The sequence below is a fragment of the Panthera leo genome, chromosome B3, assembly GCF_018350215.1.
Source record: "Panthera leo isolate Ple1 chromosome B3, P.leo_Ple1_pat1.1, whole genome shotgun sequence".
NCBI lineage: Eukaryota > Metazoa > Chordata > Mammalia > Carnivora > Felidae > Panthera > Panthera leo.
In genome coordinates this window covers 144,914,185-144,928,036 of record NC_056684.1, presented here as the reverse complement: position 1 = coordinate 144,928,036, position 13,852 = coordinate 144,914,185, and the positions used below count along the sequence as shown (strand labels likewise).

At 46.6% G+C, this 13,852-nt stretch overlaps 1 protein-coding gene across 5 annotated transcripts in view; it reads right to left on the bottom strand.

Annotated features, from left to right (window-relative positions):
* Positions 1-1,654: 1,654 nt before the first annotated feature.
* The window catches only part of TDRD9 (tudor domain containing 9), a 110,795-nt gene continuing 98,597 nt past the window's right edge, over positions 1,655-13,852 (bottom strand). For 4 of the 5 annotated variants that reach the window (XM_042944437.1, XM_042944438.1, XM_042944439.1 and 1 more), the window contains 3 exons: positions 12,264-12,382; positions 3,743-3,815; positions 1,655-2,411 (listed from right to left, as the gene is read on the bottom strand). In XM_042944437.1, the coding sequence (XP_042800371.1) occupies positions 2,310-2,411; positions 3,743-3,815; positions 12,264-12,382 (294 nt within the window). In that variant the 3' untranslated portion in view covers positions 1,655-2,309. The remainder of the gene's footprint in view (positions 2,412-3,742; positions 3,816-12,263; positions 12,383-13,852) is intronic. The other variant, XM_042944441.1, reaches the window with a different exon arrangement.

The window sequence follows — 13,852 nt, the reverse complement described above, 5'->3', positions numbered from 1 at the left end:
ACTCATCATCAGGGAAATACGAATCAAAACTACAATAAGATATCATCCCACCTGTCAGAAGGCTAAAATTAACAACATCCTTATGCTTATACCAGCATTGTGTACAGTAGCCAAGATATGGAAGCAACTGAAGTGTCCGTCAATACATGAACGGATAAAGCAGATGTGGGGTGTGTGTGTGTGTACATGTACATACGTACACACAAACGATGGAATGTCATTCGGCCAAAAAAAGAAAACCTTGCCATTTGCAACAACATGGATGGCGCTAGAGAGTATCAAAAGTGAAGTTAGAGAAAGACAAAATACCACATGATTTCTCTCATATGTGGAATTTAAAAACAAAACAAATGAGCAGAGGGAAAAAAAAAAGAGAGAGAGAGAGGCAAACCAAGAATCAGACTCTTAACCATAGAGAACGGACGGTCCCCAGAGGGGAGGTGGGGGCCGATGGGGGAAACAGGTGACGGGGACAAAGGAGGGCACCCGTCGGGACGAGCAGCGGGTGACGTATGGAAACGCTGCGTCACCACACTGTACACCCAGAGCTAGGAGCACACTGTGTGCTGATGAACTGCACTTAAAATGAAGCTTTAAAGGCCCACAGGACTGGAGAAGCGTGCACACGAACAATCGCCGTGTGATCGCTGAGTAACGCCCCGTCTTCTGCGGAAGGCGGGGCCGTCAAGCATGCTGCTGGCTTTTGCAGAGAGCAGGATTTCCAGAGTTGCTGAGAATAGAATGAATTAACCAGTCACGCCGACGTGACCACGTCGAGCGATGGGGAACGCGGATACCGAATGATATAAAGAGCTCAATCTTCACCAAGACAGCAGCAAGTAAACGACGACTGTGGCGGAAATCACGGAGGGCAAAATTTACTTACGATGCTTAGCAAGATGGAAGCAATTCCAGAAAAAAGAGTCAGGATGGTTTTCTTTAAGGGTTAGAACCAGAGAAACGAAGAAGCTGGATTTTTTTTTTAAGCAAGCCTTCCGGTACCATCTGACTTAACCAGGCCCCGCGCTGGACGGTCCCGGGGACCGGCTGCCCCTCACCCGCAGCGGGGCACATGCCTCGGACCCCGCAAAGCGAAGAGCTGGCAGCAGGGGGACCTATCCTGCTTCTTTTCACAGAGGACTTTCTGCGGAGGTAGGCCTCGGGCTGCCCCAGGCATCAGGAAGGGCTGTGCTGCTAGCGCGGTGCCCCCCTCCTGCCTGAGGCTGGGAGTGCATTCCCGGAACCCCCACCTGGACCACTCTGGCTCGGAGCTGAGCAAGACTGGGGGCGCGAGTGTGACACGGGCGACAGAGGGACACACACACAGTGCTGGGCCCCAGTTTACAGAAGCTCCCCAGACGGCAGTTGCCCAGACCTCTACGCGAGCTCCTGGTCACCACCCCACGGCCCCCAGATACATAGGCTCCTCAGATTTTCTCACGGGCTTCGAACTGCCCGCTGGGAGTAGCCTGCTTAGGCGCCCGCTCCCCTGATCCTTCCTGCCGCCCTCGCGGACCCTCCTCCCATCAGCGCCTCTGACAACCGTGTGAGGCCGCCAGGGACCCCTTGCCGCCGTCTTCGCAGCGACTGCTCCTCTGATGCAACCCTGACCGACAGGAATCTCCTCTGACTAAAAACTGTCAGAAACAGAAACTTGGTCTCATGCTTTTTTATTCTTTAACACAGATAATACTAGTTGCCAGGTAATCTCTCTGATTTCCGAAATTTGGACTCCGAATTGTAACATAAGTAAAAATCTAAAATATACAAAACTGAAGTTAGTTTTATCAAAATTAAATATTTTTCCTCATGGAAAAGAAAATTAGAAAATGCCACACAGTTGTAAGAAACACACAGCTCCCTGCTGCGGGGTTTGCGGTTCGTGGTTCTGCCTGTACCCCAGGTTTAAATCACTGTAACAAGATAGAACATACTAGCACATTCTGGAACCTTACGTGTAAGATCATCTATTTCTGTTTACCTTAATAAATTTAAAACAAAATATAGTTCTTTTTCCAAATAAAGCTTTCTTTCAGAACGGTGTTATCCCAGAATCTTTAACACAGTGATTTTCTGTTTCTGGAAAAGACCAGACTTTCCAATCCTTCCCACCAGAACAGAAATACCACTCTCCAGCCACCACCCACAGAGAAGAGGAACCAGGATGGGGAAGACCTTTTGGATGCAGCGGGCAAAGACTGTAACGCTCAGATACAGAGAAGTCAGTCTACAGATGGAGCCTTTAATCCACTGCTCCGTGGCGGATCTGGTTCCTCTGGGAGGAACCGGGGCACCGCCCGCCGGCACGCCTAGGCACTGAGAACAATCAGTTTGTGAAGCTGGTAGAGAAAGGTGTTCTTCCCTCGGCCACTCTCCCGGTCAGCCTGCTCCATGACCAGCTTTGGATCCACCTGAAGGGACAGACAAAAGGACCAGTCAGACCTTTCTAGAAGACGGGCCTGCGAGACATCAAGTAAAGGAAGTAAAATGAATCATCAAAAGGACACACACACGTGCACAGACACGTAAGACAGCAGAAAGTAGTCTTCTGGTCTCCCGGCGTATTCCAGAACACCTCCCGTCTCTCACAGCGCTCAATGCCGCGCGTCTGACAAGCCACTTTCAGTAACCCGGTGACTTCACCCAAAGCTCCACACGCTCCTCCCCACGTACACACGAACTGCGGCTCCGCTATCGGCTTCTAAGTATGTACATTTTCTAAAGCACATCAACCTCAAAGTAAAATTCTGCCCTCAGATTAAGTCTCCCAACAGAGTCTGCAGGAGAGGTGGCCGGCGCACCTCCTGTCCCCTCCTGTCAGGGAGCTGGCTCCAGGCCCGGTCCTGAGGGCTCTGAAGAGGGACACCGGTTGGTGCCCAGGGGAGGAAGAAGGTCTCGTGCCGACTGAGGACGGGAAACACCACCTGCAGGGGCATCTCGTGGCTCACGCCGCAGCGGGTTCATTCACAAAGACGCCCTTGGCTCTAGAAGTCAAGCTGCAAACCCCTCCCTTAGTTCCTTCCCCTCAAGTCCAATTTTATTTTATTTCATAAACATTATACACGGTAAAAGTCAAGGTGCCCCGGATGGGCCCTGCCCTATTTCCCAACTGCTATGGACTGAACTGTGTGCCCCAAATCCCTAATGTTGAAGTTCAAATCCCCAGTGCGATGGTGTCTGGAGGTAGGGCTTTGGGGAAGTGAATGGGGTTCCATGAGGTCACAAGGGCGAGGCCCCCACGACGGGATCAGAGCCCTTCTCAGAAGAGACGTAAGGGCGACGCTCTCCACCACGTGAGGACACAGGATAGGGGCACGGGCCTGCAAGCGAGGAAAGGGGTTCTCACCAGAACCCGGCCGTGCTGGTGCCCTGACCTCTGACTTCCGGCCTCCGGGAACCATGAGACAATAAACGTCTGCTGTTCAAGCCACCCCGTGTGTGGCACGCTGTCAGCCCGAGCACACGGAGGCAACACCGATGCGCCCCGACAGCTGATCCAGATGTTCCTCCCGGCTTCATCCCAAGTTACAGGACAGTCGGCCTGGGCATCACAGAGGGCACGCCATCCAGAGACCGCCGGTCTGCTCTGTGACGCTACCCCATGACTCAACAGAACCGTCCACATCGCCTGTCCCTTTCTAGTCTCTCCAGACCCTCCACAGCCCCTGCCCTGGGCCCCTCACTCCCCCGAGCCCATCACTCCCGGGCAGGCGGCTCGCACGGCGCTCGATTTCTCACCCACCTGATTCCATTCGTACGGCTTTTCATGCCACGTAGGGACAATTCTCTGTCTTGGTTTCGACTGACAGAACAAACTACAAGTTAAAGAAGAAATACATCATCTTAATTATACTCAGTAACTGAAAACCAGAAAGTCAGTAACTAGGATTTAAAAAAAGATTGAAATCCAGAATTATAACTACAATAAGTTTTTTAAAGGTCAAGATTTACATACTTACAACCAGCAGACATTTAAATCTACCGTACGTTCAAAACCAGGCACAAAATGGAGCAAAGCAGGGGTTAAGACCAACCCTCGTTCTCCCCGTCCCTCACCCACGAGTGGAGGTGCCCAGTCACCACACATCACTGCGTCACGGGATGGAACAGGGTATTTTCTGCCCTCTACTCTAGACACCTGTGACAAGCTGGGAATGCCACCGGCTTAAAAAGGCAGAGAGCTAGAGACTTCTAGCAACGACAGAATAAAGAGGTCTGGAAATCTTCTTGCCACCTGAAACAACTATGAAATTTGACAAAATTGTCAAAAAAAACCCCACCCCAAACATTCAAAAGCTCTGGAAATTAACGAAAAGCAAACAAGCTGAGAAGCACTGATTCATGAGAAACTGCGGACTTCAGGTGAACTGTGGGGCCAGCTTCTCCCAGCCACCGCCCATAGCCCCCAGCAGCGCGGCCTAGGACCCAAGCGTTGCCAGGGACAGACTGGCCACGAAAACCAGCATCTCCGCTGCCAGACTGGGCTTCCCTGATTTGGTGCAGGGGGTGAAAGGCCCTCCTGTGTGGCAACACTGTCAGCATAAATTGTCCACCTGACAGGCAAGACGTAGAGAAAGCCCACAGATCCACTGGCCTTCGGTCACAGTCCTGCTGGGGGCCAGAGCAGAACAACAGACCACGTGGAAGCCCAAGAGGGAGAGCCTGGAGTGAGAGCACCAGAGGGCCAGACGCACACACACACCCGGGGGGCGGCGGGGAGGCTGCACACACGTGCAGACAAAGTCCATGGAGGCCCTGAGCCGGGCACGCGGCCCTGGGCCACTGGGAGGTGGCGCACAGGAAGGCCCTGGGAAAACATAAAAACTGGGGAAGAGTTCAAAACCACCCGAACCTTGGATGCACCACCCAAACCACACATACGTCTACCGGCAAAGGGCAGGAGCTTAAAGGCTTAGGTAACTAAGCACAACTTCTGACCCCTCGCTGGCTCAGCACTAAGCAGTGCAGACACAAGGACAACTCCTAGTAAGCCAGGCTGAAAAATAAAAAAGACAACGAACACAAAAACAAAAAGAGAACCCAGGCATCAGTGGCCTGACAACACGGAGGGAAACGTATCCTGCGGAAGCCTGCAGGATCAATACCCTATCCTGTTACCCTGCACCGTCTAAAATGACCAATTCTCAGCCAAAAACTGAGACATTCTCCCAGAAACAGGAATGTGTGACCCATACTCAGGAAAAATGAGCAGCCAAAAGAAGGTGAGTGGGCCCAAACATGGGTTTAGCACACAGGACCTCAAAGCAGCCACGCTAAGTATGTACGAAGAATTAAAGCAAACCACGTTTTAACAAATACGTGGAAATATGATGACAATGACTCAAAGAGAATTGCAACAAAAATCAAAAACAGAAAAACCCAAAAAGAAATTCTAGAGCTCAAAAGTACAAGAACTAAAATGGAAGATCCCTTACAGCAGACCAGCACGTGCAGGTCTGAGACGTCAGGATAAAGAAGCAGGAAACTGAAGGACAAATCAATAGAAATTAACTACTCTGAAGAACAGAGAGAAAAAAGATTGAAAAACAAATGCCCAGAGACTCAGAGCACAGCAAGACAACACCAAGTGTACAGACACAGGTGTGACAGGAGCCCTAGGGAATGAGGGAAGGCATAGAAAAAAAAATATTTGAAGAAATTCCAAGATGCAAATAGATTATAAGTAAAAGGACAGAAAAGGATGTGCATGCAAACAGAAACCAGACTGGTAGGGTAGCTACATTAATATCTGACAGACTTTAAGACACAACTCTTGGGACACTTGAATGGCTCAGTCCAACTCTTGATTTCAGCTCAGGTCACAATCCCAGGGTCGTGGGATCAAGCCCACAACAGGCTCTGCCCTGGGCATGCAGCCTGCTTGAGAGTCCCTCCCCACCCTCCCACCACCCCTCTCCTACTCGCAGACAGGCACACATTCTCTCTCTCTTTAAAAGAAATTTTTTAAAAAAGAAGAAGACAACAACTCTTCCTAGAGAGAGAGATTTATTTCATAATGACAAAGGACTGGCACATTCTGAAAAGGCAACAATTACGAATGTATACATATCAAACAATATAGCCCCAAAAACATAAAAGCTGACAGACTTGAAAGAAGAAATAATTCAATAATTCTAGAAATGTCAATACCCCACTTTGAATATTCATAGAACTAGTGAGAAAATCAGCAAGGATAGACACTTGATGGCTGCCACAACTCACCAGCTTGATCTAACCAACATCAACCAAAGCTTCCACCCCACAAGAGCAGGTACACATTCAAATTTTCAAGTGATCACGGAACACTTCCCAGGAAAGACTATATCTATGCTAAGCCATAAAACAAGTCTCAATAAATTTTAAAATATGGAAATCATTCATGGGGCACCTGGGTGGCTCAGTCGGTTAAGTGTCTAACTTCAGCTTAGGTCATGATCTCACAGTTCATGAGTTCAAGCCCCACACTGGGCTCTGTGCTGACAGTTCAGAGCCTGGAGCCTGCTTCAGATTCTGTGTCTCCCTCTCTCTCTGACCCTCTCCCACTTACACTCTGTCTCTCTGAAAAATAAACATTAAAATAATTTTTTAAAATATGGAAATCATGGAAAGTATGTATACTGCCTACACAGAAATAAATTATATATCAACAATGTAAGGAAAGTTGGAAAATATCCCCAAATATCTGAAAATTAATATACTTATAAACAATTACCCATTTGGTCAAAGAATACATCACAAGGAAAACGAGAGCATATTTTGAAAAGAGTGAAGGGGCGCCTGGGTGGCTCTGTCGGTTAAGCGTCCGACTTCGGCTCAGGTCATGATCTCACGGTCCGTGGGTTCGAGCCCCGCGTCGGGCTCTGTGCTGACAGCTCAGAACCTGGAGCCTGTTTCAGATTCTGTGTCTCCCTCTCTCTGTGACCCTCCCCCGTTCATGCTCTGTCTCTCTCTGTCTCAAAAATAAATAAACGTTAAAAAAAAAAAAAATTAAAAAAAAAAAAAAGAGTGAAAATTAAAATAGATCAGAAAATATGGGATGCAGCTAAAACAGTGACAGAGGGGACATACAGCTTTAAATGCTTGTGACAGAAAAGAAAGGTCTCAAAACAATAATCAAAGGTGCTAGGTTGTACAACTAGAAAAAGAGCAAATTAAATCCAAAGTAATCAGAAGTAAAGGACTAATAATTTTAAGAGTGAACATCGACAAACAGGAAAAAACATTAACACTAGGAGGAAAAAAAAATCAGTGAAATTGAAAAGACTGACAAAATTGGTAAACTTTAGCTGAGTTAACCAAGAAAAAAAAAAAAAAAGGAGACACACATTATCAAAATCATAAACAAAAGAGGGAACACAACTATCAACTGTACAGAAAATAAAAGGATTATAAAAATATTCTGAACAATTTTATGCCAATAAATAAGTCAATTTAAATGAACAAATGCCATGAGAAGATATTTACAAATGACATATCACATAAAAAGTTAGTATCCAAAATCTGTAAAGAACTTATCAAACTCAACACCCAAAAAACAAATAATCCAGGGAAGAAAAGGGCAAAAGACATGAATATAGACACTTTTCCAAAGAAGACATTCAGATGGCCAAGAGACACATGACAAAACACTCAACATCACTCATCATCAGGGAAATACAAATCAAAACCACAATGAGATACCACCCCACACCAGTAAGGATGGCTAATATCAACAACTCAGGCAACAACAGATGTTGGGCAAAGATGCAGAGAAAGGGGAACCCTTTGGTACTGCTGGTGGGAATGCAGCTGGTGCAGCCCCTCTGGAAAACAGTATGGAGGTTCCTCAAAAAATTAAAAATAGTACTACCCTACAACCCAGCAATTGTGCTACTAGTTATTTACCCAAAGGATACAGGTGTGCTGTTTCAAAGGGGCACATGCACCCCCATGCTTATAGCAGCCCTATCGACAATAGGCAAAGTATGGAAAGAGCCAAAATGTCCATGAACAGATGAATGGATAAAGAAGATGTGGTATATACATACAATGGAGTATTACTCGGCAATCAAAAAGAATGAAATCTGGCCATTTGCAACTACGTGGATGGAACTGGAAGGTATTAAGCGAAGTGAAATTAGTCAGAGAAAGACACATATCATATGACTTCACTCATATGAGAACTTTAAGACACAGAACAGATGAACATAAGGGAAGGGAAGCAAAAATAATATAAAAACAGGGAGGGGAACAAAACAGAAGAGACTCTTAAATATAGAGAACTAAGGGTTGCTGGAGGGGAGGTAGGTGGGGGCATGGGCTAAATGGACAAGGGGCATTGAGGAGAACACTTGAGGGGTTGAGCACGGGGTGTTATATGTAGGGGATGACTCGCTGTATTCTACTCCTAAAATCATTATTGTACTGTATGCTAACTAACTTGGATATAAATTTTAAAAAATGAATAATAAATAAAAATAAAAATAAATGAACAAATTCCAGGGATGCCTGGGTGGCTCAGTCAGTTGAGCATCTGACTCTTGTTTCCAGCTCAGGTCATGACCTCATGGTTCATGAGATCAAGCCAAGCATCGGGCTCCGTGCTGAAGGTGCAGGGCCTGGGGTTCTCTCTCTTCCTCTCTCTGCCCTCCCCTGCTTGCCATGCTCTCTCTCTCTCTCTCAAAAATAAACATTTTTTTAAATGAACAAATTCCTAAAAGACACAAATTACCAAAACTGACTTAAAAAAAAATAGAAAAATCTGAATACACCTAAAATATAAGAAATTGAATTAGTAACTTAAAATTTCCCCACAAAGAAAAGTCCACGCTCAGATGGCCTCATTGGAAAATTCTGTCAAATATTTAAGGAAGAAATAATACCAATCTCACACAAACACTCACAGACAAGAGTAGCAGGGAACACTTCCCAACCCATTCTTAGAGTCCAGTTTTACCCTGATACCAAATCAGACAAAGATATCACAAGTAAACTACAAAGAAACAACCCTCACGAATACAGGTGAAAAAATCCTTAATAAAAACATGTTGCAACCAATCTACGAATCTATGAAAAGGATTATATACCAAGTGGAATGCAAAACAGAAATGCAAGGCTGGCTTTAACATCCAAAAACCAATTAATACAATATACCATGTAAACTGAATGAAAAGAAAAAAAAAAAAAAGCCATGCTTACCTCATAGACAGAAAAAAATACTTGGGAAAATGCACCTCCTTTCCTAATAACAGCCCTCAGCCCACGAGGAACAGAAAGGATCTTTTTCAACCTGATAAAAGAGCCTTTATGAAAACCCGACAGCTAACATCATACATTAACAGTGGATGACTAAATGCCTTCTCCCTAAAACTGGACGAAGAAGACAAAGCTGTTTGCCTTACCACTTCCATTCAGCACTGCAATGGCCAATATAATAAAACAAGAAAAAAAAATCGGAGCATAACAGGTCACTAAGGAAGAAGAAAATCTGTCTTTGCTTGTAAATATAACCCTGTATGTGAGAGAGAAAACCTGAAGAATCTACAAAAACTACTATACTAATGGCTTTTACAGAGTCACAAGATAAAACCAATACGTAAAAATCAATTCTTCATTTTTAGCAAGGAACAGCCCAAAAACAAAAGTAAAAGAATTTCATTCACAATAGCAACCCAAACACTAAAACACTGGGGCGCCTGGGTGGCTCAGTCAGTGGAGCATCCAACTTCGGCTCAGGTCATGATCTCACAGTTTGTGGGTTCGAGCCCCACGTCGGGCACTGTGCTGACAGCTCAGAGCCTGGGGCCTGCTTCGGATTCTGTGTCTCCCTCTCTCTGCCTCTAACCCACTCACATTCTGTCTCTGTCTCTCTCAAAAATAAATAAAGCATTAAAAAAATTTTTTTAAACAAATGAATACAATATATATGGGAAAAAAACGATCTAGAATAGTTAAGCATAGGGGCACCTGAGTGGCTCAGTCGGCTGGGCAACCAACTTCACTCAGGTCAGGATCTCACAGATGGTGGGTTTGAGCCCCGCATCGGGCTCTGTGCTGACAGCTCAGAGCCTGGAGCCTGCTTCGGATTCTGTCTCCCTCTCTCTGCCCCTCCCCCACTCACGTTCTATCTTTCTCCTTCAAGAGTAAATAAACATTAAGAAAAAAATTTAGAATAGTAAGCATAATTTTGAAAAAACAAGAACAAAATAGGAAGACTAACGTTACCCAATTTCAAGCTTTGGCAATCAAGATGATGCCATGTTGGCGTACGACAGACATAAGCAAAAAGAAACAGGAAGTCCGGGCACAAACCTTTACAACATTTGTGGCCAACTGATTTTTGACAGGTGCCAAGGCAATTCAGTAGGGAAAGTAGAGCTTTCCAGCCAATGTGGTTATAACAAACGGATGTTCAGCTATGACAAAATGAACTCAGACTCTTGCACCTCATACCATACTACACAAGTGTCATCTCAAAACAGACCAAAAACCTAAATACACCAAGTAAATGTAAGAGAGGAAAATAGAGAACAGAACTTCTATGACTTTGGGCTTAGCGAAGATTTTTCAGATATGACAACACCAAAAGCATAATCCATTTTTTAAAAAAAAAGATAAAGCAGAGGTCATCAGAACTAAGAACTTGTATTTTTCAGAAGATACCATTAAGAAAATGAAAAGACAAAATACCAGGAAAATATCTGCAAATTACATATCTGCGAAGAAACTTTCAGCTAAAATTTATAAAGAATTTCTAAAACTCACAAACAAGACAACTCGATTTAAAAACTGGGTAAAAGATTTGAACAGATATCTCACCAAAAAATATACACCTGGTTAGCGAGGATATGGACAAATGCTCTGTATCATTAGTCACTGAGGAGACACCAGTCGGAACCACAACGACTCCCACCATACCCCCACCGGACCGTCGACCATAAAGAAGTATCCGGACGGTGCCGAGCGCTGGCGAGGACGTGGAGAAACTGGAACATGCGCTGCTGGCAGGAACGTAACACAGCAGTCACCGTGGGAAACCATGTGGCCGGTCCTTAAAAGGCGAACACAGACTCACCACGCAGCGTACCGACGGCACTCCCAGACATCTACCCGAGAGCTGAAGATAAACGTTCACCTGAGACTTTACACGACCCTTCGCGGCCGCGCCGTTCAACAGAGCCCGACACCGGGAACGATCCACGCGCCTCACCCGCCGCGGAACAGAGTGTGGCGCAGACACAACGGAGCATCACCCGGCGACAGAAAAGAACAAACGTGTTATGACACGGATGAATCGCAAACCTGTTATGCTAAGTGAAGAAAGCCAGATTAAAAAGGGAAAAAAACCCGATTCCTCGTACATAAGGTTTTCAGAGACCGAGCGCAGATCAGTGGCAGCCAAGGGTGGGAACAGACGTGCTTTACAGATGAGCAAAAAACAACTTATGTTTTTTAAAACAGCTTTGTTGAGATATAATTTATTTACTACAGAATTCATCAATTTTAAGTCTGTAATTCCATAATTTTAGTAAATTTACAGAGCTGTGCGACAATCACCCTAATTCAGTTTAAAAGTTTTTTTTAAATATTTGTTTTTGAGAGCGCAAGCAGGGGAGGGGCAGAGAGACGGGGAGACACAGAATCCGAAGCAGGCTCCAGGCTCTGAGCCGTCAGCATAGAGCCCCACACAGGGCTCGAACCTGTGAACTATGAGACCATCACCTGAGCCGAGGTGGGACACTTAACCGACTGAGCCGCTCAGGCGCCCCCACCCCAATCCAGTTTTAAACCGTTTACGAGTGAACTTTCGGGGAGGACAGAAATGCTGTACCACTGAGCCGTGGGGAGGCTGGCACAACTGTACGAATGCACTACGATCACTGGACGGCTGGTCAGGACGAGGTCACCCTTGCCAACGGTGGCTGTGAGGTAACAGGGACACCGGGCACTGGCCCTTCCTTGCCCGAGGCAGTGTCCCGTGGAGGGCAAGCAGCATCTGGCATCGTGGTGATATTCCGCACCTTCCCGTGTACATTCTAGGGGGATTTCTTTTGGTTTCAGGAGCACTTTTCCTGTTTTCTAGCATCGTTTCTGATCTGGGCGTCGGTCCCCTGGGCAAATACCGAGACGCCCCGTGCACCTTATGTATGTCCAACCTCAGCACGAAGTCCACAGAAAAATATGGTTACGTAAAAAAACGAAGAGTGTAAACTAAAGCTAGCCTTTCTCCCGACAGCTGGGACAGCTTTGCATATTTAACACCTTTTCTAAGGTGGACAACTTACCCTAGAAGTTTCTGACGAGCGCTGTCCTGTAACTGTGCGATTCTTTCTGGCCCAAGAAACTTCGACCCATTGGGTCCGTCGCACACTAGCTTGTTAACAGCAGCCCTGAGAATATTGATCTGTAAATAAATGGCAACACCAACATTCATGTGGTTCTGTAACTGAATTCCGTTCCACATTTAAATACTTCATTAGCGTTCAGAGTTCATACTCTTATGACTATCATCAATACGGTTTCTGGAACAAATTATTAAAACAACACAAATAACATCAATCACCACTACTGTAGTTTAAGGAACAGTAACAAAAGAAACCACTGAAAATCAGCAAGAAAGGTTCTGACGTTTCAGTCTAATCACACCTCTTCCACCCCTCCTCTTCTGCTTGGACGCACATAACCGAGTCCAGTCCACCCTCACAGTCAGGTCTGGGGGCAGATGACGCTCCACTTCCTGGAGGCAGGGATCCACAGACCCTGTTGGGAATCCTCCGGTATGAAGACCGGTCTCTTCTCCCTCATTTGTTTATTCCACCATTTCTTTATGACCTTACGGACACGCAAATAATCATCTTACCCTCCTGGGTTATAATCCAGTACTGCTTTGTTCATTTTGCCGCCCAAACCGCGGCAGCTTTGGCCAGTGGGGCTCTCTCGGTTGGCCCTGCGGCCCCTCGACGTGCCCTGTCCTCTAGCTCCGAGCACTTGTTTACTTCCTGGCGCTACAGGAAGCCCCACGCCTCACCCTCTGTTTTCCCTGCTCCAGCCCCAGGAGAGCCATTTCTCCAAGGAGCCCGCTTCCTTCTCCCGGAAAATCCTGTCAGAAACCAGAGTCTGGGCATCCGGTGTGCTGGTGGCTTTGGGGGTGTCACAGCCTCTAGGCCTTCACAGGGCAGGCGGTCGGTACACGCATGTGTACAGAGCCGTACGGACGCACGCGCACGCACTGGTGCATGGAGAGGTCACACGTGCTCATACTGATGAGCGTCCGGGTCATCCCGTATCCCAGGGTCCATTCCAGCCTTCCCTGCTCGTCTGGAACTCCTGTCCGGTGAGCAACCCAGCTCGCACATCCATGTACCGGCCGCTCAGCCTCAGTCCCGTGTAAACACCTCCAGAGTGAAGCGGCTGGACTGAGAGAGAGCAGTGTTTATGTGCTGCAGCCTGACTGTTTTCAGTCATAACACTGTCTTCCAAAGCTCCTTTTCTCCTCAACGCAATTACCCAAAATCCATGTGTGTGTGTGTGTGTGTGTGTGTGTGTGTGTGTGTGTGTTTCAATCACACACCTTAGTTCCCCTCCGTGAGGGGCAGCCTGTGTGTGGGTTGACAAGCACATGGGGTCACGCATCCACCAGCTGAACATCCCAGAGAGCAGCCTTTCTGCTCTGGAGTGACCACCAATCCGCTCTGTCCTTTAGTTTAGCCTTCCCCAGAATGTCACGTGAATGGACTCTTAAAATAGTAGCCCGTGAGTCCTGGCTTCTCCTACTCGGAAACTCGCATTTAAGACTTATCCATGGGGTGCCTGGAGGGCTCATCATCTCACAGTTGGCGGGTTCAAGCCCCGCGTCGGGCTCTGTGCTGATAGT